General features: G+C 44.2%; 2 protein-coding genes across 4 annotated transcripts in view; one reads left to right on the top strand and one right to left on the bottom strand.

Annotated features, from left to right (window-relative positions):
* Positions 1-17,952, bottom strand: part of SH3RF3 (SH3 domain containing ring finger 3) — a 380,292-nt gene extending 362,340 nt beyond the window's left edge. For all 3 annotated transcript variants that reach the window (XM_008174317.3, XM_042861406.2, XM_042861407.2), the window contains exon 1: positions 17,434-17,952. In XM_008174317.3, the coding sequence (XP_008172539.2) occupies positions 17,434-17,952 (519 nt within the window). The remainder of the gene's footprint in view (positions 1-17,433) is intronic.
* A 1,395-nt stretch (positions 17,953-19,347) lies between these two features.
* Positions 19,348-24,910, top strand: LOC135980796 (uncharacterized). The gene is made up of 2 exons (XM_065580982.1): positions 19,348-20,819; positions 21,814-24,910. The coding sequence occupies exons 1-2, from the start codon at positions 20,243-20,245 to the stop codon at positions 22,281-22,283; spliced, it is 1,047 nt and encodes a 348-aa protein (XP_065437054.1). The 5' UTR covers positions 19,348-20,242; the 3' UTR covers positions 22,284-24,910.
* The last annotated feature ends 2,338 nt before the right edge of the window (positions 24,911-27,248 follow it).

Genomic DNA, 27,248 nt, shown 5'->3' with positions numbered 1-27,248 from the left:
AATGAGGGAACCAGGCAACACTTGCCAATGGGCGCAACCAGCAAGTATGTGGCCCATATCCAGGGGTGCTGGAACAATTTGTATGGGGGGGTGCTGAGAGCCATTGAACCAAACTGTAAACTCAGTATATAATAGAAACCACTTCAAGCCAGGGGGTGCGGCAGCACCTCCCCACCTCCCTCGCACCTCTAGTTCCAGCACCTATGCCTACGTCTTCTAACTAACCACAGTGGCAAGGGGGAAATCAAGAAGGACACACTTAAAGTCATTAGCAGCACATCTGATCAATCTACACTCCCCATCAGAAGCAAATGAGCTTTAACCAAAGATGGCGTGGAAGGTCAAAACCATGGGGTTGGACTGTTAAGATCCGTCACGGGATAGTCATTGGCTATATTTGTTTTTCGCTGTCTTCTGATAATTGGCTGTTTGCTCCAACCCTCTTCCTCTCTCTCATTCATGGTCTCTTCACCTAAGTTCAGTTTAGACCTCTCCCTCTTTCTTTCTTCTCACCTGGCCTGTCCTCCTCACTCACTCCCCCTCCCTTTTCTTTCCATTTAGCTTATCCCCTCCTACAAAAACCCACCCAATAATAAAATAATAATAATAATAATGGAACTAACATGATATTTGCTGCCATCCCATTGTTCACTCTAGTTGTGTGTTAGATTCCTTCTCCCACCCTGTGTCTGTCTTGTCTATTTAGATTGTAAGCTCTTTGGGGGGCACAGACCATCTACTATTCTGTGTTTGTACAATGATAAGCACAACAGGGTTCTATTCTTGGTTGCCCCCTTTGCTTTGAACTACAGTTGCAAGAAATCTAACATACTCTGGAACCTGCCCTTTGTGTTGCATTGTTGCTGATTTTTAGACTATCGGTTCTACATCAGCAGTGGTTTTTTAGAGAGAATTTTATAACTCTTTAGCCATAAGAGAAAATACGTGGGCCAAGGTAAACCCTTCCTTTCAGGGATAAAAATGAGAGAGAGTCCCCCCATGCTGACCAAATATTCCTCTAGCAGAGAGGAAAGTTTCCTGAGCTGGGAAAGAATGGATCTGCAATTCAAATCTTACCTCTTCTAAGTGCTGTTTAGATTCCCATGCAATTCAGCACCTTTATTATTGGCTACAGCCATGACTCTGAGACTGGAAAGCAGCCAGGGAAGAATTGCTGAACACTCCACCACCCATTTTTAAAATAAGTTAGCAGAGAGTTTATGCAAGGTCACCACAGACACAGAAGCCAGATCTCTAACATTACACATCTCAATCTTATCCACTACCACACACTGCCTTTCAGATTGAGTTAATCCAGTCTGGGTCATCCTATGTCTAAACACGATAAACCACTTGATCAGCAATATTCTATTGCTGACTCATAAATAGTTGTGTAACCCCACTGGGAAAGTGTGTCAAATGCTCCTCCAGAGACAGGTCTACAAACAGGCTACCAATTACTCTTGTAGCTCAAACAGTAAAGGCCTACTGGGAATATAAAGATCAAGAGGTTCAAACCCTGCTGTTTTTCTATGTAGGGGGATAGTAGGGTTGACTATGATTCACACAGTGAGAAGAGCTCTTTAAAATAAGTTTTATACTTAATCTATGAATCTGTAAGTTATTACATGAATCACCAAAATATCTGTGCTTCATATTTCAGTCATCTGTCACACATTTTGCTTGTATAACCTCTTAGTCAGTCTGTGTGTGTGTTCTATCTCCTTCTCTGTGCCCAATCCACAGAGGATGAAAGTCTGTGATAACTCTCAATTCAAAAGCCTTGCTCTCTAGTCCAATCTGTAAATATTCATGTTATTTTTTAGCTCTGGAGGTCATTGGTTCAACCCCTGGCATTGGCCAAGATGGCACCTGTCACACTTGGAGGTGTCCCTATTTGGTATATTTGAAGGTTGAGAGGTATGCCTCATACTGGAAAGGAAGGGAGAGAGCAATAGGCAGATCTGTGCATGCAATGGAGTCATGCACACTTTGCTGCCACAGTTGTTTAACTACTGTCATTTAAAAGTCTTTGTTCTAGTTGTATATATCAGTATCTAGCCAAAGTGGTTGGTTAGTTTGGTCTTCAGTGTTTCCATTAGGCATTTCCCAGAATTAACGCTCTGTAATTTAAATATAGTAATCTAAATTTGATACTGATATGAACCACCTGCCAAGTTTATTGTCACATGTTTGTGAACTCTCTTTCACTCACTACTTTCCCTCAGTTAAAAACTGTAGCCATTCAGTAGTTAACTCACCTTGGCCACTTTGTTACAATCTGTCATTCTAGAATCTCTCTCCTTCATGGCGCCTCTAGTTTACTCCAGCTATTTAGACTACCTTTACATTTCATGACAGTTAAGATAGTAGGACTTGCCCCATACACCCAGCATTATTTAAGTGGGTGTATGCTACAAAAGGATTCAAGAATTCTATATAACCTCTCATCTGATTAAACAATTTTATTAATCTTTATTAGCAAACAAAAACTACATTTCATGACCGTTAAGACAGTAGGACTTGCCCCACACACACCCACAACCTTGAAAGCATGGACACAAGAAGTTAAGGGACAGACATATACTTTCTTTGCCACTTTCATGTTACCAACAACATTGTTGATAACACACTCCAGGATGCAATATGAAGGTGGACTGAAAGCCATGAGTCTTTCTCCGCAATGTTCTTTTTTTCTTATTTCCCTGCTTTGAAATTTTTGGGTGCGTGGGGTGTGTCCTGCCACAACCTTAACTGTCCCAAAGTGTAATTTTTGTTTGCTAACTTCCTAGTTAGTTTGTTTGTTTTGCTGTACCTCAGCACATAGCTTCCCAGCATCAGAGAGAAGAGGATCTGCCTGCCTGGCTGGGAATTGGAGGGAGAAACTGCTGCTGAAGTTGCTCCTGACTATGTTGACTCTCCTGAAGAGTGTGAAAGTTTGTGACATGCCTGAAAACGTTTTGTGTTTTATGATGTTTTATCCCCATTTAAAAGTTACTGAAACTAAGTACCTCAAGAGCAAGCCTCCATGTTAAGCAGTGATAACATAAACTCAGCTGGGAGCAACTTCCATCAAATCACTTTCCAAAATATTCCACAACCTCTGTTGAACTTCTGGAAAATGGATACAGCCAGGAATAAACAGTTCTTCAAAAAACTGACGGAATGGCAATGTGTAAATCCTTGAATAGATCTTGCTTAATTTATCATACACCTTGCCTGTATAGCAAATACAGTATTCAGAATAGGGGAGGTTGGGGTCCTTCCCACCCTCTCTTTTTTTTCTTTTACTCCTTGGCTAGTTAGATAACAAGAGGGGGGAGGGGACTGCTCAAACATGGAGAAATATGTGCACTGAATACTAGTCTTCAATACTTGTTAACATTTGTTGGGAGAGCACAGACCCAGGCCCATACAGCACAAATCTGAACACCATTTATGAAAAACATTATTTAAAACCCTTAGAGATCACTGGAAGAAACAGTCTAGGTTTCTTAGCAAAATACAGTTTTTGAAAAATTCTATAATATTTTAAAGTCATCACAGCCAAATGCTTCATGATAGTTCCAAATTCTACATGGAAGCAATAAGGAGGGCTGTGGCAAATCTTTAATTTGTGATCTCTTTATTTATAGATACCAAAAGTTATACAAAATAAAGCCAGCCAAACAAAAACAAACCATTGTAATTTAAAATAACTACCACTGTAATGTCAAAAGAAAATATATTGGTATGGTGGAGGAGATGAAACTGTTGCAAACTTTGAAAAGTCACAATAATCATCATTTCAAATTGCATAAGCAGTTAGGCACCAAAACAAATGCAGCTGGGTTAGAAATTTCTCCAAAATGCGGCTAGAAATAGGGGGCAGAGGAAGTAAATCTGTAAAATCATCTTTGCTACAGTAGTTCACAACAAATACAAGTTTTCACATTGACTTAGTTTGAAATCAGCGCATGCTAAACAATATTACTCCACATCATACTAGATAATGCAAGTGTACTTGTCCTTTTAGAAAATCACAGAACCAAAACACTGGCTGACTTTTGTTTTTTTTAAACACACACACACACACACACACACACTCAAAATGGAATATGCCAAAGTCAATACTGTCTCTTGTTTTGGTAGAATTTCAACATCTGTTATCTATGGAAAAGATGTAGCAACATGCTGAAAATTATAGATCTTGGCCCAGATTATTAACAATATTATTTAAGCATTGCTGTGCTCATCATCGCAATGCCTAACTGATTTATTAACAATATTATTTAAGCATTGCTGTGCTCATCATCGCAATGCCTAACTGATTTAGGAGCCTGAATCTTATTTTCAAAAGGTTTTTAGGCACTTACGAGCTAAACTCCCATCGACAGTTGATGGGATTTAAACTCCTAACTGCCTCAATCAGTTTTGAAAATGAGATTCAGGCTTCTAAATCAGTTAGGCAGTGCAATACCGAGCACAGCAAAGCCTAAACACCGTTAAAATCTGGGCCCTAGCTCCTACGTTCATTTTAACAAACATCAACAGTTGTAAGTAAATGAACTTCTACCCACATGGGGAAAGGTTCCTGCAGCTCAGTGAGGTATTAATAAATATTACAAAGGCCATTATTTAGAGACTGTGTCTATTCTAGTCCTCCTTCGGATAAAAGTTGAGACTGCAGTACAAATAGTCATTAGCATTTTGATAACAAACCAGCAAGTCCTCAGTCATGAAGTGTTTTAAACTGAAAACCATATGTTATCTCATGGAAGCAAGTCATTTCAAAGCTCACAAAGGGCAAATATATAATCCACAGTTTTGAATCAGGTTTTAAAAACACCTGGAAAATAAATATTAACGCTAAGTTGATTGACTAATCAGTATCTTGGGCATGTTGTTGTAATAACAGAGACACATTCCAAGCACAAACTAATGAATAACCTCTTTCCACAATTACTGACTACACACATGGAAATGCACTCACTAAAACCACAAACAGCATTTATTTCACTTTTAAGGTAAATCAAACCCCAGTTGACAGCAAACAGAGGAGCAAATGCTTCACTAACATGATGAAGTCATTATCCCCCAATCTTCCCCAAAATGAGATGCTATTCATCTGCAAGAAAATAGGAAATAGTTTTACAACTAACAGAACAATTACCCTCCTGATAATCATATCATGCTTCTGTGAAAATTCCAATTAAAGTCATTTAATCAAACTACATTCTGTTATTAACAGAATATAAGATTTTGTCCCCATTTATCTATTTTTAAAGTTAATATGTACTTAATATGTTAATATGTAATATGCCTTCTCTCTTTTTTGGATCCAACCACGCACAGGGTTGCTAAATTTTGTAGTTTCCGAAACAGGACAAGATAGAGACCTCTATGGAAATCTTTTATTATTATTTTGACAGGAGAGAGGATTCTTCAAACAATGTTACCATTCTGCACCTATGGACTGAACAAAATCAGAACAATGGAAATCACATTAAAATCAGCACTGTACTAATGGAACAGGAACAGACAAATCCAATTTGCAAATCTAATCCTTTAAAAGGGAAAAAAAACAAGTTAAGACCCAAATCTACTATGCTTACATAAAGAGTTCAGGTTATGTGTAATTCTGGTTTTAAATGTTGCTCTTTAAACAGACTGAAATCTATCAAATTACATATACTTGGATGTGATAAAGCAGTCAATGACTGCATCCAACCAGTGAGTGAGTTTGTGTTGGGTAAACATTCAGTCACATATTATATTTGTTTTTAATTGTATTTAAACATATTTTAAAAGTGTTTTCATCATCTTCTCCAATCAATACAAAAGTATACTTTCTGCAAACAGGAACCAACAGGCGTGTAAGTGCAGCTGTTGTGCAACACAATCAACTGATTAAAACTAAAGGATCAGTAACCCCAAGAATTGCCAGAAAAAAACATTATATCTAATGCCCGGAGAAAAATACTGACGAAAGAGAACCAAGAATGCAGCTGGGTTTACTGTCCCCTGTCCATCACACCATGCATTAGCACAATGGTTCCCATCTTTTTCTCCCTCTATATTCTCTCTCTTTTGCCTCTGGTCTTTTTTCTTTCTTTGTTTCTCATCTTTTTGTTCTGTATGTTTTATTTCTAATTTGTATTATTTTTGCTGACTTAAATTGTGACTTCCCATCCTTATCTTTCCCTTACCAGAAAGTTACATCCTGCTTGCACGGAAGTTTCCATGGGTGGCTCCACGTTCTCTTCCATGTGGTCTCAGTGCCACCGGATCAGTTCAGAGCTGCTCAGGCTAGTAAGCACTGCCCAAGGCTGCATACCTCTATATGCGAACAACTCCGTAGCTGCAGGCACTGGGGATTGCTATGAAAGTAGGGATAAATGACAGATGACTCTCAGGAGCTCCTGTTGTTTTCTCCCCAGGAGCAGGACCACAATTGCAGTGAGAGTTGGAGCAGATCCAAGGTCATGCAGCTTTCTCCATTCCCACTGTTCTTCTCCTTTGTCAAGACATCCTTGGACTAGCTGAACAAATCTTGGGCCCTTCCATAAGAGCCTGCTCCCACACTGGGAAAAAACTGTTGGAAAATATCAACACTGAAAAGATTGGGCAAAATTCACCTCTGGTGTGTACCCAGTGGCTTTATTAGAGTTGAATCCACTTATATGAAAGCTGACCTTGCAGGGGTGCTAGAACAATTTTTGGGGGTGCTGAGAGCCATTGAACCAAACTGTAAATCCTGTATATTATGGAATCCACTTCAAGCCAGGGGTGCGGCAGCAGCCCCAGGACCTATAGTTCCAGCACCTATGTGATTTTGGTTCATAGTGGTCACCCCTATATAGAAAGGACATTGTGAAAACAGAGTAAATACAAATTGAGCAGAGGTCAGCAACTGAAATGATTCAGGATTTGGAGATACTAATTATAGTGAAAGATTAACCATAACAGGCCATTTTTCTTTTGGAAAAAGATTCTAAGGGAGGATCCTATCTAAGACCCCCACAAGGAAGCTGTTTTAGATAGCTACTAGTTTTAAAGAGAAATCATTGAAGCTGAGGAGGGAATAAAGATTTTTTTTCTGCAACTTAAGCACTGTCTTTACACAGAGAAAGTCTGAAATACCAAACAGCTTAAATTAGTGACAGAGGTAAGTACAACAGTGTGGCTCAATTCAAAAGGGAGCCAGACACACTTTTAGAAAAAGGACCGGGGGGGGGGGGGGAGGAGAGATTCAGAAAAGATTTAGCCAATAACTGGATTAGGTTAAAATGATGAGATAGTAAAATAAAATAGTTCTAGATGGTAAGAAAAAAGCCTTGATAGTCTACGTAATCTACACACAAATGTAAATATACCAGTGTTTTAATATTTTATGTTGCCATTTTGGTCAATAAACTGCATGGTTTCTGTTGTCAGGGCAGGATTGTATCACAAACAGATAACCTCACTGACCTGCCAAAAACAGACACACACACACGCACACTAAAAGCCAACATATCTACAGAGCTTGACCTGCTGGGCATCTGGCCAACAACAGGAGTTACGTCTGTGTACAAGCTGTTAAGATTAGAAACAAGGAATATTGTGTCTGCTACGGAATTTAGGTTATGTCTATACTACATACCACTTGTGGCAGTGTGGTAGGGTACAAGTGCTATATGGTGCAATGAAAAGCAGGCTGCGTCCACATGGCAGCGTGTAGCAACACATGTTAGCGAAAGGCTCTAGAAGAAGGGAGACAGCAGATGGGTCATTTTCCCCATTGCCTCTCCCCTGCCAGAGACTTTGGTCACAGGGTGAGTCTTTTCATGCAGCAGCGAAAGGCTCCAGCACTAGGAAAGTAACAGGACACTACAGTGGTAAAAATAACAATGTAGACAAGGAGGCACAGCTTAGGCAAGTGGCGAGTGTGTAGGGTGCATATTCGAGTACCCACACTCTTCTGGCATGTCTATTTCCCTAAACTGTGCCTCACAGGCTATTCTGCTATTTATTCCTGTGTTAGGGAGGGCTATATTCGGGTTGCCAACTCTCCAGGATTATCCTGGAGTCTCCAGGAAGTAAAGATTAATCTTTAATTAAAGATTATGTCATGCGAAGAAACCTCCAGGAATACGTCCAACCAAAATTGACAACCCTACTGTGGGTATGTATGCTATATGCTGCCAAAAGAAGCATGCAGTGTAGACACACCCTTATATATAGGTTACTGGAATATTTATATGCTATACCAGTATGCCCCAGAAGCAAAAAAGGCAACTCTACTAAATTTTATCAATCGACAGAAAATAATAGTAATATCTTCAATATGGAGAGTACTTTTTCATCTCATATGATCCCAAATTCTTTAATAACAACTTTACACTTATGCAGCACCTTTCATCTGAAGATCTCAAATCGCTGTAGGTGGGTACAGGTTTTAGAGGGGTAGCAGAGGTGGGTAAGCATTATTATCCCAAGTTTACAGAAGGGGAACCTGAAGTTCAAGCAACTTCCTCAAGGTCAGGGGCAGAGCTGTGAATAAACCCAGATCTCCTACGTCCCAGTTCCAAGCTTTAAGAACCAGACCATGCTGCCTCCCAGAACAGAAAACAGCAAAACTATACAACAGTTTAGGACAGAAAGGGATGAATTACCAGAGTTAGAATTTGGGTAGAACACAGGTTTTTAACATTCTTCCAAGCTTATGTATTTTATCTTTGAGTGGCTAGTTACTGAACAAGAGTAACTAAATATTGTTACATTTAGTGATATATACAACCTTGAATCATTGAGAAAGAATGCTGTGCATTGGTTAAGTGGACAGTATTTAAGCTCTTGTCAGTCATACAATATCATGTCACCCACCACATCTGTCACACTTTACCCACAGCAAAGAGTAGCCCTCTCTTTAATATTGGTATTGTTCGTCATACTTGAAATACTTTATTTGTATGCTCAAACATGTCAGTGGCTCTGGTTTCCGAAGGCATCACTTATGGTATCTGTTAGATTTGTTGTCACTGATTCACAGATGAATATAATAGTTCTGAATCCACTACAGTCATTGCACAAAGTCCCTTCCACAGTCATCTTTTTACTCTATGTTCACTTTGACTCAGGCCATTATTAGTGATTCCAATCTGAAGTGAACTAACTCCACCAATGAAAAAGTCAAATATTCAATAGTTCATCAAACATTTCTCTAGCTAGTTACCAAAAGATAATAGCAATATCTGAAAGTTGGTAAAACAGAACAAACTATTTGATTTTTGCAAGACGTAATGGGCTTAAAGTTGACAACTGAAAACAGTGACATTCTTAAATATATAACAATTTACTATGTTATAAATTCATCTGATGCATCTCCCTAGCATTTCCCATCTCCTCTAACATGCGCACACTTCTGATAATACAGCTTTCTTTAATGGGGTTGGGACATAGAAAAGTAAATGAAAACCCTAGGGCTCCTTGCTGTTTTTTAAAAAATGCTTTAAGACACTTTTTAACCTTCCTGTGCTGAAATATGTCTTTCGGGTACAATCAAAAAGGTTCAAGTTGAGAGATTTAAATTAAATTTTTGTTTAAATTCAGGGCGGTTTCCAGCAAAACTATATGAATCAGAGGCAGAAAGATAAAGTGTATCAGCTGATCAGATATTATCAGGAAGTGTGATGCTACCCTCTTCATAAATTAGCTACCTAAAAAGCTGGACTCAAGGTTTTCTTCAATATTAAGACAATGCATGTGCTTTTTTTCTCTCTATTGCTCCTAAAAAGTTTAGGCTACATAAACATAATCTTCTAAAATTCAGACATGTAAATGCTTGGCTTAATTCACTTTCTCCTGCAGAACCCAGGCTCTGGGCCCCTAGTAGTGAAAAGTCCACCTAGATGGGAAGCATAGCAGTGCAAAATGCCTGCAACCTCCACTCCACAGTGGACCCAAGTTTGGCCAGCTGCAGCCTAGAACAGTGGTGCCTAAACTTTTCTTGTCACACCCTCCACTTACCAGTAACAGAATCTGTCCATGCCCCCTCACCCCCCATTACTGCACAGCCAAGGCTTCCTCAGCATAGGAGCTTTGGCTGAATGTGTAGCTAGAGGCAGAACTGGGAATGGGGGAGGAGCTGGGGCTAGAGGCGGAGCTGGGCTAGAGGTGGAGAGGGAATGAGAGCAAAGCTGGCCTAGAGGCGGAGCGGCACTGTGGCTGGGGCCAGAGCTGGCCTGGGGGTGGGGCTGGCCTAGGTGGCATTTCCTTCCCACCGGTCACTCCACCCCACCCCCCACGAGGGGGCTGGCCCAAGTGCCGCCCCACAGTTTGGGAATCACTGGCCTAGAAAGTACATAGATGATCTGGCCTGGGATAGGGCTCCTAGGAAATGTGCTGCTTCACTCCTAGGAAGTTTCTACCATTAAAGCTACTATGAAGCCCTGGCCACAAATTAAAGCTGTTCCCTCCACTGGCAGGAATTTCAGAAAAGCTCTGGGCAGCGAGTTTCCCCTTAGGTGCCGGGGCTTGTAAATTGCAGACCTCTGCACCTGAAAAGGTGAAATATCCCTCCTCCCCTAATCTGATATATAGACGAAGCATTCAATGAAAAATAAGGAAAATACTATACATCAGTTGCTTAACTCAGACCAGCTGAGATGCCATTCTTATACCACCCTCATCCCCATATTATCTGAGCACCTTCTAGTAGTGCATTAAGCAATGTGACTAACATCTGTCACCTGTGGTCTGTCCTCTCTCTCATCCTCTCCTCAGAGGGAGAATAGTGTGTGCTGTGTTTTATTTCGGAAGGTGGGGTGAACGGGGTTTATGTACAAGTGTGCCTTGACTTAGAGCAGAAGGTGGTGAGGTTTGTAACTGTCCTTAGTTCCTGCGAGAGTTCCACAGTCTCAAGTGTGTTATCTTAGTATGACCAGAAAGATCTTAAACTACACACTTTATGAATTGTTTCAAAAAATGGGGAAAAATTTATCTTAGGGATGTAGGGAGCCATTTACTCTTGATAGATCCTGAATTCCCAACACAGTTCTACATGGTAATGGAAGCAGAAAAGCTAATATATTATAACCTTGTATCTAATGTTGCTACCATTACAAACCACTCTTAGCCTCCTATTTTATCCCCGAGGCACTCTAACAGTTTCTGAACTTCCTCTTATTCTTCCAATGTGCTTTCAGCTTCCAAACCTTTGTATACTACTACTTTACATTTACACAGCATCTTAATCTGATTATATCAAAACACTTTAAAAATTTGGGATATATACAGTGTTTTTCCACACTGAAATTGAGGCACAGACTAGTCCAAGGTCGCACACATGTGAACAGAATCTGAAGTATCTAGTTCAGGTAAAAACACTTTAGAATCTTAATGTTTATAAGCAGATCCAAACCATATATTCTTGGGTAACTGAAATATTTCCAGAGTTTGACTTATCCCTAGAATAAAGAATAGAACATCCACATATTCGTAACAACTCCCTGTTGAATTATATTTCAGCACTCTTAATAAAATGTTACTAAATATTTGTAAGGTTGCAAAAGAATACTTGCTAAAGAGGGGATAAAGCAACACACAGAACCCAAAGTTCTGCCAAAATGTTACACACTTTACAACACCCACTCTGAAGTTGAAAAATACCACTTTGACAACATTACACTTGTGGGAAATTAAACGTGTATATATTAAAGCATAGACTTCTCTATCAAAGCTTTAGCTGGGGTTTTTTTGCTTTATTTTAAGGTTAATTAAAATTCTGAGAGAATACACATCAAGCATACATTTCTAGCATATCAATCTGAACATCTTCTAAACAAGAGTGAAGTTTGACAGAACTGACCTTGGGCTCTGTGTCATTATTCTTCACCTGCAAATAGTGTTCTTCCCTAACTAAAAACTATATTGATAATGCCTCGTTTCTATTATGGCACTTCCCAAGATATGAAGGTATTAAACTGTAAAAATAGTGTGATTTGCATTTGATACCAGAGAGTGACAAATCTAAAGCAACAACTGAAATAAGAAACTATTTCAAAATATCCTCCAAGACAGCTAAGCTGTCAAAGGCTGTAACTGTTGTATGCAATGTTATTGTAGCCGTGTTGGTCCCAGGATATTAGAGAGAGAGGGTGGGTGAAGTAATATCTTTTATTGGACCAACTTCTGTTGGTGAGAGAGACAAGCTTTCGAGCTTACACAGAGCTTTGTGTGAGTTCATTCAGGAGCATACTGATTCTCTCGTTTCACCCACACAGTTGTTATTGGGGCATTTAGTGCATTGGATGAAGTACACCACATGTTGTGATAACCCAGTAACAACTACTGTGGATAAAACTGGACAATCACTGTGCTCTTGAATGAACTCACACAGGAAAAATGATAAAAGACAAAAACACCATGTCACCTGAGGGTGACCATTTTTCACAAACTCCTGTTCATTTTTCACAAAGTGATCACTCTGACTTCTCAGTCCGCATCCTCAAAGGAAACCTGCACAAAACCTTCAAAAGATGAACCTGGGAGCTTAAATACAGAACTCTGCTAGACACTAAAAATCATGGACTGAACAGAGATCCTGGATTTATGGCTTATTACAACAATCTACAACCCACTAACTTTCCTCCTACCCCCAGCCTTTCTTCCCCCCCCCCCTCTCTTTTCCTCTCTATGACTGGAGAGGTGTTAACAAGCCACTTCACTTTGAATGGTCCCTTGTAATATGTGTTAACTACTTACGCTGAACAATCCATTTCACCTTGTATTTATCTGTGACACACTCAGACCTGAAGAAGAGCTCTGTGTAAGCTCAAAAGCTTGTCTCTCTCACCAACAGAAGTTGGTCCAATAAAAGGTATTACCTCACCCACCTTGTCTCTCTAAAGGCTATACCAGAAGACCAAAAGATATCTGCTCTTCACAGTGAGATCACAGAAAGTCGAATTCTAAGCAGTTTTATACCGTCTATTGTTTAATACAGATAGAGATGCTGTATTTTGTTTTCAGGAAAGCTTGGCAATCAGCTGTATCAGCAGCTTTAAGGAGGATTATTCTCCCCTGCTGCTTTTTTTAAAAGGAGATTAGTTCAGACTTTCTTTCACTGTAATGAACCTTGTAAGGATCAGGAACACTGCATTGATTTCATAGATAAAACTGTAAGGTCATTCAAAAGGCTAAACAAACAGTTTCATGGAAACACTCTGCTCAGACATTCATTAATGGAAGCAAGGGAAAACTAGTCGTTAATCATAAAAGCTAGAATGTGATTAAGTGTTAGGTGCAATATTACTTTCTACCAAATTCACATGCATAAAAAGTTTCAAGGAAGCACCATAACTGTGTGTAAAATGCCCCCAAAAAAGGGTTGGTCAGGCAAGGTGATCAGCATTAGAATGCAACAGTGTTCCTGAACATTGAAAGATTCCTTACTGTACAGTGTATCACATTAATTGCTAGGGAGGTGACTTGTTAGAAAGTTATTCATTTATATTAATAATTAACACTCAATCCCTTCTGATTGTGCCCACAACCTATATACTTAGGTGTTCCTGTAACAGTTACCCAGAGACTCTCATCTTCCCCTCCCTACCACACAGTTCATTGTGTGTTACAAACATAGGTCTTGTCTTCATTTAGACTGTGGGTTCTTTAGAGCAGAAACTGTCTTTTTCATTGCATGTTTATAGAGCCTTATTCAGAGCTTGGTTTTGCAACAGGATCCATGCAGCCATAAGGATCCTCCCAGTCCCACGTGAATCCCTTTGCGGAATAGAAGTCCAAAAGTATAAAATATTTCCAACTCAAACACACATTCAGATGATCATGGGAATTTTCATATTTTAAAATGATCTAATGATTATAAACATTTTAAACTATATAATCTTTAACATCTGATCTCAAATGAGTTGCTCTGACATCATGAACTATCAAGCCTAAGTTTGAGATTTTATTAAAAGTATCTACAAAAATAAAGAACAGTTGCCTTTTAAAGAAAATTGGGTTCTTTAAATTGTGAAATTATTAAATACCTGAATATCATATAGCATGTGGACACAGTTGACTAAAAGTACCTATCATCCCCAAAGCATTCCCAAACATACTTCACCATAAGGTTCCAAATCTGCATTTATAGAAAACAATTCATGGAATTTCCCATCATTTCCTGAAGGCACAACTTCAAAACCTTAGCATGGGTCCCAAAGAATATCACATTGAAATACCCACTGCAGTGTTTCTCAAATGCGGCCACTGTAGCCACGTGCAGCCACCAGGGGCTTTTCTTGTGGCCACAACCTCCTGGGCTGTGATTGGGAGAAAGGGGTGGAAGCAGTGGCCCCTCTCCCAGGGCTACCAGTGGGGGTGGGCACCCTGCCCCACTCTGGTGACACAAATGTTGGAGGTGCAGGCAGCTGGTGAATTCCCCACTTTCCCAGGGGCGGGGGGACAGGCTTCAGCTGCAGGGCTTCAGGCTTCATCCACGCGGTAGCAGGCTCTGGTTCCTGGCTCTGGTCCCAGGCTCCCCACCCACGCCATTGTCCCTGGGCCCCGCGGCCTAGCTGCCCACCTCCCCATCCAGGGCTTAATTTGTCCCAGGACTTGCCGGGGCTGAGTAAGTCTGCTGTGAAAAGTGATATTAACAAACATACAAATATCACTTTTCACAGCAGCAGACTTACTATCTAGCAAATTTTTTAAAAAACGCAACCAAAAAAGCAAAAGAAACAACAACAACAACGACAAGACAAGAAAATGCAAAACACTTATTTGTGTTTCTATTCTGTTTAGGTCCAGCAAAGAATAGAGACCACTGTACATTTTTTTTTTATTACTGAGTCTGAAAAAAACCCTACATCAATAAATTACATGATTTGGACATGTATACATGCATATTTATTTGTTTTTCCTAAAATTAATTAAGTATTTTAGGAAAAATTGTCAGCGCAGCCACCAGCAAGAGTTGGTGACCGCATTGTGAGGCCACCAAAAAATCTGTTATTAGAACCCCTGGACTAGAGGTCCAAAACTTCACAAGAAATCTCACTACTGACCTTTCATATCCAAAAGGTAGTATACTAAAATGCTGTTCAAATAGAATTCAGAGGTAATTAAATATATCTTTACATATGACATCAGAGATAAGATGCAACTCTTGCTCTTCAGACTGCCTCTTTTCTAAAGTCCTTTAAAAAAAGAGCTATGCTGAATTTTATTACCTCAGATATATAAAATGTTTTGTAGGGACTGATCCTGTTCCCATTTATGTCAATGAATCCTTTGCCACTAACTTCAAAGGGAGCAAGATTAGACAGTTGACATGAAGTACTTTCTAGTAAAAAAGAAAACTGTATGCTATAATTTATAATACATACATTTTAAATTTTATATAAACTGATTTATATTCTCTTGTGGCAAAATGATTAAAACTCAGAAATAAACTGTTCTAATAGTAAGAATGGTTTTGAAGGTGCATGTGTAATTCTATTTACCACACCTCAAAAACTGAAGAAAAAACTAATAGGATTAACCTTAAATGCAGTGCTAATGGAATAAGTAAACATTTACTAACTCATTTCTCCTACATAACAGAAGAAAGAGATAGGGCTAGATCCTCAGCTGCAGCCATAGGTTCTGGAACTAGAGGTGCTACCGCGCCCCCTGGTTTGAAGTGGTTTCCATTATAAACAGTTTACAGTTTGGTTAAATGGCTCTCAGCACCCCCACTATACTACTTGTTCCAGCACCCATGGGTGCAGCTGAGATATGCATGGTGGAGATGGAGGGACTGAACAAAAGCAGTGCTAAACCCCCTCTGCAGCCCTTCAGTCTGGGAGCCATGCTGGTTTCTGAAGTAATGTAGAGCCGCTTCAGGGCTGTTCTAAATTTATGCCCTATAGCAGTGGCTCCAAACCTTTCTAGACTACTTTCAGGAGTCTGATTTGTCTTATGTGAGTCCAAGTTTCACCTCACTTAAAATCTACTTGCTTACAAAATCAGACATAAAAATATGAAAGTGTCACAGCACAGTATTACTGAAAAATTGCTTACTTTCTCATTTTTACCATATAATTATAAAATAAATAGATTGGAATATAAATATTGTATTTGGATTTCAGTGTATAGTATATAGAGCAGTAGAAACAAGTCACTGTATGAAATTTTAGTTTGTACAACAGTGCGATGGTGTGCTGTGTGACACACTAAAAGACACCTACTTTCAGCACATTTAAACAGTGAGTTGCTACAGCAATGATTACAAGTCATGTCACTATTTTAAAATGTGTATAGATTGGGCTGGAGTCTGACAAAGTTTAGAACACCACATGTACCTGGAAATCTAATTACAGAGACAAACCAAACTGACAAGCTTAACATGGGATATCCTGTTGAAATACATTACATTTTAAAAAATGAAATCATAATGCAGTATTTTAAACATTTCAGAATGTGTGTGGCCCTTTTACTCTTTGATTACATCTTTCACATTTAGGAACCATTATGTTTTCTTGTCTCAAAAACTATCCTCAGAGACCAGTCATTAAAATGATGAGGCAAAGTGACAGAGAAAAGGCTGGTTTTTAAGTCTTAAGTCAATGAACAAGACCAATTGCCACAGAAAACAAGCTCTGCAATCTATATAAACTAATATCAATACAGAGGGAAATACAACATACTTTCCCATGTTGGAATGTAAACGTCCATGCAAGCAACAACCATCCCCTAACACACACTGCCAAGACTTTGGCAACAGCACAGCCAAAGTAATATTTTCCCAATCTCTCTACTGACAGTTTGTCTTTCCCCCACTTAGAACTTTAGTTTGAGATTCTCAAATCTACTCTGAATACTAACTTCAAAGCCTCCCTTAGTTTGAAAAAAACAACAACAATAAACATAAATGAAACAGCAATGATCTCCCAAATGGCCTGAGATGAGGAATAATTAACCAGATTCTTTCCTCCTCCACAGGGAGAGAAAGAGGAATGGGAAGAAGCTGTGTGCAGGGGGATTGAGGGTAGGGATGTGTGTAGATACAGGGGACAGGGAAATGCGAGGATCGAAAGCGTGTATGTGAGCAACAAGGGACTGTATGGCATGAAGTTTGTATCTGCACGATCACTGCTAGAAGAAGGGGTGTCCGAGAGAGGGTGAGTGTGTAGGGAAACAGGTGCAGTCTAGAGAATGAGTAAACAGGGCGAGAGGTGTGTGGAAGTGGGGTAAGGGTGCAGGGACACAGGGGAAATTCGTGAGTCCACGAGGAGCAGGCAGGGCAGATGACTGGGTGCGTGGGGAGTTGAACTCTGAGGAGGGGGCAGAGCAGAGGGCTCGGGGTACCGGGTGGCCTGAGGAGGGGGCGGGCTGGGGGGTGCCCCGACCAGCGACAGGGCTGGGGGCCGAGGGCCGTGTCCCGGGCGCTGCAGAGTTGCTGAGGCAGCGGCTTGTACCCACCTTTCCCAACAGGGCGCTCCGGCTGGCGGCGGCCGCGCTGGGGGAGCCGGTGGCCGCCGCGGGATGATAGGCGGGCGACCCCGCCGAGTCGCTTCCTCCGCTGCCAGGGGCGGCGGCCGCCGCCGCTGCGCTGCCCTGCGCCGTGGGGCTGCCGCTGCCGCTACCGCCGCCCCGGGGCCGCTGGCGGATGCCGTCCAGCAGCCGGACCAGCAGGATGTTGGCGGGCAGCTCGTCCACCCCGCAGCCCACCAGGATGCGGCACTCGGGGCAGCGCAGCTCGTGGCGGGAGCTGACGATGCTCTCCAGGCAGCGGCGGCAGAAGGTGTGCTGGCAGGGCAGCGCCTTGGCCGTGGTGTCCAGCCGCTCCAGGCACACGGAGCACTCCAGCAAGTCCAGCAGGGACGACTCGTCCATCGCCTCCTCCGCCGCCGCCGCTTCGCCGCCTCCCCGCCGCGCCTCCGCTCCCCGCTTCGCTGCGGCTGCCTCGGGCGCGCACAACCGGGACGCCCCTAGGAGCATCTAGAGCCGCAGCAGAGGCCACCGCGGCACATGGCGGCCCCGGCTCCCCGCGAGCGGCCTGTCAGCTGGAGCCATCAGGGCGGCGGCGGCGGCCGCGCAGGGCGGCAGCGGGGAGCGCTGGAGGCAGCAAGTGAATCACCGCCTCTAGCAGTTCGGGGTGCACCTCCTCCCGTTCACCGGGCCGTCAGAGAGCGGGGCCACGGCCAAGTTCAGGCCGCCGGGCTCCCTCTGCCCTCGCCTGCCAGCCCCCTGTCCTTGCAGCACAGGCGTCCCGCGGGTGAATGCTGGTGAGAGAGCAATCCCGGCAGCATGGAGCTGGAGGAAGAGGAGGGCACCTGTTTCCTGGGGTCTCCCCCCACCCGCTGTGTGCGATCAGCAGCTGGGATGGGGCATGGCGCATCCGGGGAGCCGGCTTAGCGTATCCAAGCCTCGCTGGAAGCCACAGGGCTGGCCCAGCGGGCAGGGGAACGAGGCAAAACAGATCCCCCCAGGGATGGCTGCAGCACTTCATCTGACCCGCTGCTGCTCCTCGCCAAGCGGCCCCTCCTCTGCTCCCCCATGGCTCGCTGTAACCCGATCGCAGCACTTCTCTCTCGCTCTCCCCCCTGCCTTACTCAGCAGTGTCTCCCCCCGCCTCTTCGAAAGAGCAGAAATAACAGTGCGGAGAAATGCTGCACAGGGGAAGAGGAGAGTTAACGGGACCAAACAAGACCCCTTTGCACACGCTGTCCGTGCAGCATTTTGCAGAATCCTTTCGCAAGAAAACGGATGACACCCGCACCCTCTCCCCTCCCTTACGCAAGCACAGAAGTGCTCTCCAGGAATCGGCTCAGATACTGGGCCTGAAAAATACAGAAAGATTTGTCAATCTTGCGGACTTTAATTTTCTGCTCATCACGGTTAGCGCTAATCACCTTGCCTAGTTGTGTGGTCATTATCAGGCCCACTGGCTCTGACTTCCTGCCTCTGAGGAAGGATGGCCAGTGACCAACAGCCCAGGGATGCTGCTGCCAAGAAAGGAGACAGGCTGGAGGGTGCAAGCAGACTGACAGCGCAGCTAGCAATGTGCCTTTGCCACTAACACTTCATCTGCAGGGAATGCGGTCCAAACTACACAGCATACCATCCAGCAGCAAGTAATTCAAGCTGGAGAGTCTTCCGTCTCACTTCCCGTCCTCAAGCACGGGCCAGTCATTCAGGAAACTTTTTATTTCAGCCCAGATCCAAAGGCAGCTAATGTGTTTGTGCTGTGAAAGTGAGCAGTTAAATCCAAGCTTCTTGCTGCTGCAGAACCTCTCTTTCTTCCTTCTCCTCCCACTTCAGGGGGGGAAATTGCTTTCTCCTATCCGACCCCAGGCTCAGGACAGCGTCAGAGCAACGGAAATACGCACCCCGGAGCAACCCGAGATGCTGGGGAAGTTTGCAGAAGTTTGTTCAAACTGCTCATCTAAAATGTATTTCTTGCAGTGGGTTGCCCCTTAGTGGACAGTCTCGGACACAGCACCTACTCGCATAGTGCTAGAAGGATATTGGTGGGGGGAGGTCCTTGGACAAATTCCTTGAGAGTGTAGTTGAATATTTACTAAAATGTAATACTAATGAAAGCTCTTGTCAGATAGACAGATAGCTGGACGACTGACTTTTGTCATTGGGTCTGTAAGAGAATGGGAATGATTCGGTAGTTCAGTGGTTAGGACAAACGGCCCTGGGAGGTGGTAGACTCCAGGGCCAGTCCCCCTGCTTCAACCTCTCTTTCATCAGTGCAACAACTTCAATAGGAGAGACTAAGGGAGCCCTACATCAGACTAACCCATAGTTCAGTGATTAGAGCATCTCTTGAAAGGTGGGAGACCCTGCTGAAATCCTCTCCCCACTGCAGGCAGAGGGGAATTGAAACTGGGGCCTGGTCTACACTAGGCGTTTATGTCGAAGTTAGCGCCGTTACATCAAATTAACCCTGCACCCGTCCACACCGCGAAGCTATTTAGTTCGACATAGAGGTCTCTTAAATTCGACTTCTGTACTCCTCCCCGACGAGGGGAGTAGCGCTAAATTCGACATGGCCATGTCGAATTAGGCTAGGTGTGGATGGAAATCGACGCTAATAGCTCCGGGAGCTATCCCACAGTGCACCACTCTGTTGACGCTCTGGACAGCAGTCCGAGCTCGGATGCTCTGACCAGCCACACAGGAAAAGCCCCGGGAAAATTTGAATTCCTTTTCCTGTCTAGCCAGTTTGAATCTCATTTTCTGTTTGGACATCGTGGCGAGCTCAGCAGCACTGGCAACGATGCAGAGCTCTCCAGCAGTGATGGCCGTGCAATCTCAGAATAGAAAGAGGGCCCCAGCATGGACTGATCGGGAAGTCTTGGATCTGATCGCTGTGTGGGGCGATGAGTCCGTACTTTCCGAGCTGCGATCCAAAAGACGGAATGCAAAGATCTACGAGAAGATCTCTAAAGACATGTCAGAGAGAGGATACAGCCGGGATGCAACGCAGTGCCGCGTGAAAATCAAGGAGCTGAGACAAGGCTACCAGAAGACCAAAGAGGCAAACGGACGCTCCGGATCCCATCCCCAGACATCCTGTTTCTATGAGGCACTGCATTCCATCCTAGGTGCGGCCGCCACCACTACCCCACCACTGACCGTGGACTCAGAGGATGGGATATTGTCCACGGCCGGTTCCTCGGACATGTTAGCGGACGGGGAAGATGAGGAAGGAGACGAGGAGGACGAGGCAGTCGACAGCGCTTACAACGCTGATTTCCCTGACAGCCAGGATCTCTTCATCACCCTTACAGAGATCCCCTACCAACCGTTCCCAGCCGTTAACCCAGACACAGAATCTGGGGAAGGATCAGCCAGTAAGTGTTTTAAACATCTAAACATTTATTTTTAACAGAACAGGAATATTAAGAGTAACAACAATGGGTTTCTCATGATTAGTTTGCCCTAGGCGCTTAACGTTTCAGTCCTGGGCAGTGCAACTATTGAAAAAAAATCTAACAATGTCCGGTTTAGCATGATTGTTCTGCCCAAGCCGCTCTACTGTTTAGTCCCTGCCAGTGCAGCTACAGTAAAATGTGGTCTATATGTCCGGGGATAGAGCAGAAATCCTCCTGGGACATCTCGAGGAAGCTCTCCTGGAGGTAATTGGAAAGCCTTTGCATCAGGTTCCTGGGGAGAGTGGCCTTATTGGGTCCTCCGTAGTATGAAACGTTTCCGCGCCACGAGACAATCAAGTACTCAGGGATCATTGCCCTGCAGAGCAGGGCGGCATACAGCCCTGGTCTTTGGAGGCTTTCCCGAAGCATTCTTTCTTTCTCAGTGTCTGAGATCCTCATCAGGGTGATGTCGCTCATGGTGACCTGCTTTGAATTAGGTAGGGGAATGTTAGTGTTGGGACTGCTTGCCCGTTCCTTTACAGAACTGTAACCGCTGGTTTGCAGCCACGCGGTGGAGGCGGGAGAGGGGCAGCATACAGGGATCTTTCCCGGGGACAGCCGCGAGGGGGTGGGACAGGGGCAGAGTTCCTGCTTGCCGGATTGCTGGCAGCAGGGACTGGCATTGCTTTCAATGTGAAAGGAGGCCAGTGCTACTATTAAAGTTTTAAGCTGCCACAAGTCTACGGCTTACCATGTCTGCCTGCTACACAAATTCCAGTGTCCTGCCCCGCTTCTCAGATCTGCAGTGCAAGACCCCAGGCACCGAATGCGAAGGCCGAGAATTCGACCTTGTCCTGAGTGCGCATGTGATAGGTGCTGTGCATGGTCTTGTTCGCAGAGAAAGACTATGTTCTTTGTTCACAACTACATTTATCTTTCTGAGGAATTCACTCCCTTTTTCCCATTCCCACAGCCACATCTGCGACTGTCTCACAACCTAGCCTGGCATCACACTCCCAGAGGCTAGCGCAGATTAGGCGTAGGAAGAAGAGGACACGGGAGGACATGTTCTCGGAACTTATGGGCTGCTCCCGAGCCCAGGCAGCACAGCAGTGGCGGGAGAACTTGTCCCAAATGCACCAAGCACACATGGAACGGGAGGAGAGGTGGCGGCAGGAAGACCAGCAGGCGACTCAAACGCTGCTTGGACTAATGAGGGAGCAAACGGACACGCTCCGGCACCTTGTGGATGTTCTGCAGGAACGGAGGCAGGAGGACAGAGCCCCGCTGCAGTCTATCTGTAACCGCCCTCCCCCGCCACCAAGTCCCATACCCCCCTCACGCAAAGTGCAAAGAAGGAGGGCGGCAGAGTCCGTGCAAACTCTCACTCCACTCCTGCAGACAAGCTCTAGTAGTAGAAGGCTCTCATTCCCCAAAATTTGACAAGTTCTTTGACTGTTTCCATCATGTTCTTTTGGAGGAGAGTCTGTCTGAAGGGGGGAAGGGGGTTGGTAATTGGACAGGACAGTCACCTTTAGCAGGGTACTTAGGCGGGGGCAGGTCCAGCAGCAGGGCACATACGCAGTGCAGTCACTAGTTACCCTGGTCAGTCTGGGAGGTGGTTTTCATGTTCTGTGGTGGGGGGTGGGTTGCTCTGTGACTTTGTGGCGGGGGAGGGCAGTTACAGATCTTATGCGGCGGTCCTTATCCTGGATCACAGAGCCACGCAGCAGGGGATCTGTAACCGTCCTCCCCCTGCCACAAAGTCACATAGCCCCCCCATACACACAGTCCCGATCAGGAGGGGTGACAGGCTCCGTTGAAACAACCAGTCCACCACTGCAGAGCCTGTCAATGCTGGAGTTTAGAAGCGTCATTTGCGTCACTACACTACACCCGCTCCCCACCACAGTCTGCGTCCCTGGTTTAAAACATTCCCGCGAAAACAGTAATAAAGAAAACAGTGTTCATTAACAAAGTAGAAGTGATTTTATTTCTAAACGTGTGTTGGAAGGGGGTGAAGGGGGTATGTAACTGGAGAGGATAGTCAACATTAACTGGGTAAAGAAACATGGGCAGGTTCAGCTTCTCTGTACACAAACTTAAAAGTCACAGGTTACCCTGCTCACTCAGGAACCTAGCTTTCAAAGCCTCCCGGATGCACAGCGCGTCCCGCTGGGCTCTTCTAATCACCCAGCTGTCTGGCTGGGCGTAATCAGAAGCCAGGCTATTTGCCTCAACCTCCCACCCCGCCATAAAGGTCTCCCCCTTGCTCTCACAGAGATTGTGGAGCACACAGCAAGCTGCTATAACAATGGGGATATTGGTTTCGCTGAGATCACAGCGAGTCAGTAAGCTTCTCCATCTCCCCTTGAGACGGCCAAAAGCACACTCCACCACCATTCTGCACTTGCTCAGCCGGTAGTTGAAGAGTTCTTTTTCACTGTCCAGGGCGCCAGTATAGGGCTTCATGAGTCAGGGCATTAGCGGGTAGGCTGGGTCCCCGAGGATGACTATAGGCATCTCCACATCCCCAAGAGTTATTTTGTGGTCCGGGAAGTAAGTACCTTCCTGCAGCCGTCTAAACAGACCAGAGTTCCTGAAAACACGAGCGTCATGAACCTTGCCTGGCCATCCGACGTAGATGTTCGTAAAACGTCCCCTGTGGTCCACCAGTGCTTGCAGCACCATGGAAAAGTAGCCCTTTCTGTTAATGTACTGGCTGGCCTGGTGGTCCGGTGCCAGGATAGGGATGTGAGTTCCATCTATGGCCCCACCGCAGTTTGGGAATCCCATCGCTGCGAAGCCATCTATGATCACCTCCACGTTTCCCAGGGTCACTACCTTTGACAGCAGTACATCAACGATTGCCTTTGCTACTTGCATCACAACAACCCCCACGGTAGATTTGCCCACGCCAAAGTGGTTCGCGACTGACCGGTAGCTGTCTGGCGTTGCAAGCTTCCAGAGGGCTATGGCCACTCGCTTCAGGACAGTCAGGGCTGCTCGCATCCGGGTGTCATTGCGCTTCAGGGCAGGGGACAGCAACTCACAAAGTTCAAGGAAAGTTCCCTTACGCATGCGAAAGTTTCGCAGCCACTGGGATTCATCCCAGACCTGCAGCACTATGCAGTCCCACCAGTCCGTGCTTGTTTCCCGGGCCCAGAATCGCTGTTCCACAACATCCACATGACCCATTGCCACCGTGATGTCCTCGGCGCTGGGTCCCGTGCTTTCTGACAGGTCTGTGCTACTCTCAGACTTCAGGCCCTCACCGCGGTGCCGTAGCCTCCTCGCCTGACTTATCTGCATCTGCCTCTGGGAAAGGTGGATGATAAGCTGCGAGGCGTTGAGAACGGCCACAACTGCAGCGATGGTCGCAGCGGGCTCCATGCTCGCAGTGCTGTGGCGTCCGCGCTGTCACTGACTAGAAAAGTGCGCGAACTGATTTCCCGCCGGCGCTTTCAGGGAGGGAGGGCGGGAGTGATGGACGGATGACGACAGTTACCCAAAAGCACCCTCAACACATTTTTTTTACCCAGAAGGCATTGGCGGCTCCACCCAGAATTCCAATGGGCAGCGGGGACTGCGAGAACTGTGGGATAGCTGCCCACAGTGCACCGCTTCCAATGTCGACGCTTTCCCCGTTAGTGTGGACTCACAAAGTCGAATTACTGTCCTTAGTGTGGACACACACGTTCGAATTTGCAATATCGATTCCAAAAATTCGATTTAAGTAAAATCGAACTACTCTCGTAGTGTAGACATACCCTGGGTGTCCCACATCCCAGGTGAGTCCTGTTAACAATTGAGCTAAAAGTTATAAAATGGGCTCTTTCTCTAGCTGCGTTTTAAATGGGACTCAATCAAGTAGGCAGCCTCTGAGCTCGCCTACTGGATTAGGTCCCGCATGTGACATAGCCTGTCTTCATCTGGTTTGTGAATTGCTCAGGGGCTTAGGCAGGAGATTAGTCCTCTGGGCATCTGAGTGAGGCAGCAATGTACATATCCAAAGGCAGAAACATAGGCCCCTAGGAAAATATTACCCTGAAAAATATAGGTGCCAAGTGAGTTCAGGCACCTACACAGTTTGGCCAGAGTTTTGTGGATTACATTGGAGCCAAAACTGGGACTTACATGCCTAACCCCAGGACTAAATACCAGTGACTAAATACCTTTGAAGAAAGGCATTAGTGTCTCTACTAAGAATTCTTGTGATACAATTTCTGTCTCAGCAGGCAAGACCTTTGTCCTAACCCAGTAAATCATATACTGCTACCGGTGACTGCTTTTTCTGTTACATACACTCCCAATAAAAAAGGAATATGTTTTTATGCTGCACTTTACTGCTAACAACCTGGTGAAAACAATCAGAAAAAATCTAACGATAGTGAGGAACATCTGTTCCCTTTTCAGTCTCCCACATATGAGCTGACCTTCATGGATTCCAAGGCTCTGTGTTCCAGCCTCCCAGGCCATTGGGAAGAGCAGCAGATATCCCTTCTCTGCTTCCTCTGCCTGGAGTGCCAAACAGCACTGAACAAATATAGCCATGCATGGAAACAGTCCTGCTTCTGGAAGTGGGATGCATGCCCACTTCTCCTCAAGCTGAGTGCTCAGTCACACATGGAGCCCCCAGCCGGGACAAAAGAATGAGGCTCTGATTGAATTTCCACACACCTAATCATCAGCCTTGCAGGGTGGATTAAATGCTCTGGCCTCTGGACAAGTTCATTGCAGCTCCACTGCCTTTACCACCCATGTGGTAAAGGCAGTAGCAGCAGCAGTCAAAAAAGCTAACAGAATGCTAGGAACCATTAGGAAAGGGATAGATAATAATACAGAAAATATCATCATTCCGCTATATAAATCTGTCATGTCCACCCTTTGAATTCTGTGTGCAGTTCTGGTTACCCCTTCTGGCAAAAGATATTAGAATTGGGAAAAGTACAGAACAGGGCAACAAAATGATTAGGGGTATGGAACTGCATCCATATGAACAGAAATTAAAAAGACTGGGACTGTTCAGTTTAGAAAACAGATGACTAAAAGAGGATATGATAGAGGTCTACCAAATCATGAATGGTCTGGAGAAAGTAAATAAGGAAGTGTTATTTTCCCCTTCACATAATACAAGAAACAGGTGTCAGCCAATGAAATTAACAGGCAGCAGATTTAAAATATAAGGAAGTGCTTCTTCACACAACATACAGTCAACCTATGGAACTCATTGCCAGGGGATGTTGTGAAGGCCAAATGTATAATTGTGTTATAAAAAATTAGATAAGTTCACAGAGGGTAGATCTATCAATGGCTATTAGCTAAGATGGTCAGGGATGCAACCTTATGCTGAGTGTCCCCAAACCTCTGACTGTCAGAAGCTGGGACTGGATAACAGGGGATGGACCACACAATAATTGTCCTGTTCTGTTCATTCCCTCTGAAGGATCTGGCACTGGCTACTTTCAAAAGACAGGATACTGGGCCAGATGGACCATTGATCTGACCCAGTAGTCTTATGTTCTTAACCTGTAAAAAAAATCTCTTCATCCATCAAGCTACATGCAGTGTGCAACACACCAACTGTTTAACACCTAATTTCTAAAATATTCTAACCAGGGAAGGTGTGGAAAATGTTCAAAATGTGTGACTCTACTTTTTCAACGTGTGTAAAATGCACCTCTTTTTAGGAACCATGTTAATCACATTACTTAATTAGTTTACAAATAATTACTTAACACTTGGAGTTTGAAGGCAGATGTTGTGGCAGCTGAGACTGGGAATTAATCATAACTAAGCCCACAAATTTTTAATAAAGTAAAACAAAAATTACTGTATCGCCTGTGTTTTGCTTTCTCTTTCCCCTGCTATTTCTTTCTTTCTGTATATTTTTCTTAAGGCTTTTGTGTGTGTAATTTTTTCTGTTTTTAAAACTTTTTTTAAACGATCTGTACTTTTATTTTTCTGTAACTTCATTATACTCCTGTAGTCTCTGTTGTTCATACACCTCCCCTCATCCCCAAATTTTTCTTACTCTTCTCTCCTATACATCTCAGTATTATCTTTCAGGCCCAATCCAGGAAAGCACATAAAACAAGGGCTTAACTTTTAGCATGTCAGTATTCCCTAAATCAGACTACTGACATGCTAAAAATGTTTTTCTGGATTAGGGCCTTATCTTCCAAATTCTATCTTCTCTCCACTTTTCTCTGTTCATAGATCTCCACCTACTCTAATTTCTCAATAAATCACTGTTTTCCCTTTAATTCTCTCCTTCCTTTTTGCGTTTTCCCTGTCCTGGTTCCAGTTCTTGTGTCTGGCTCTCAGGTCACCCCAGTTCAGTTCTCTCCAGTATTCCTCCTGCTCTGTGCCCCTTCAGTTCTGCCACTGCAGCTTTATTCCCTCACT

The sequence above is a fragment of the Chrysemys picta genome, chromosome 1 (assembly GCF_011386835.1).
Source record: "Chrysemys picta bellii isolate R12L10 chromosome 1, ASM1138683v2, whole genome shotgun sequence".
NCBI lineage: Eukaryota > Metazoa > Chordata > Testudines > Emydidae > Chrysemys > Chrysemys picta.
Note: the sequence above shows the minus strand (reverse complement) of the source record. Positions and strands in the feature narration are given on the sequence as shown.

Excerpts from the sequence above, each read along its gene's own strand:
- LOC135980796 (XM_065580982.1), top strand. The coding sequence starts at position 20,243 with ATGCAGAGCTCTCCAGCAGTGATGGCCGTGCAATCTCAGAATAGAAAG. Across the intron at positions 20,820-21,813 it reads ATCTGGGGAAGGATCAGCCA|CCACATCTGCGACTGTCTCA; the intron begins GTAAGTGTTTTA and ends CCATTCCCACAG.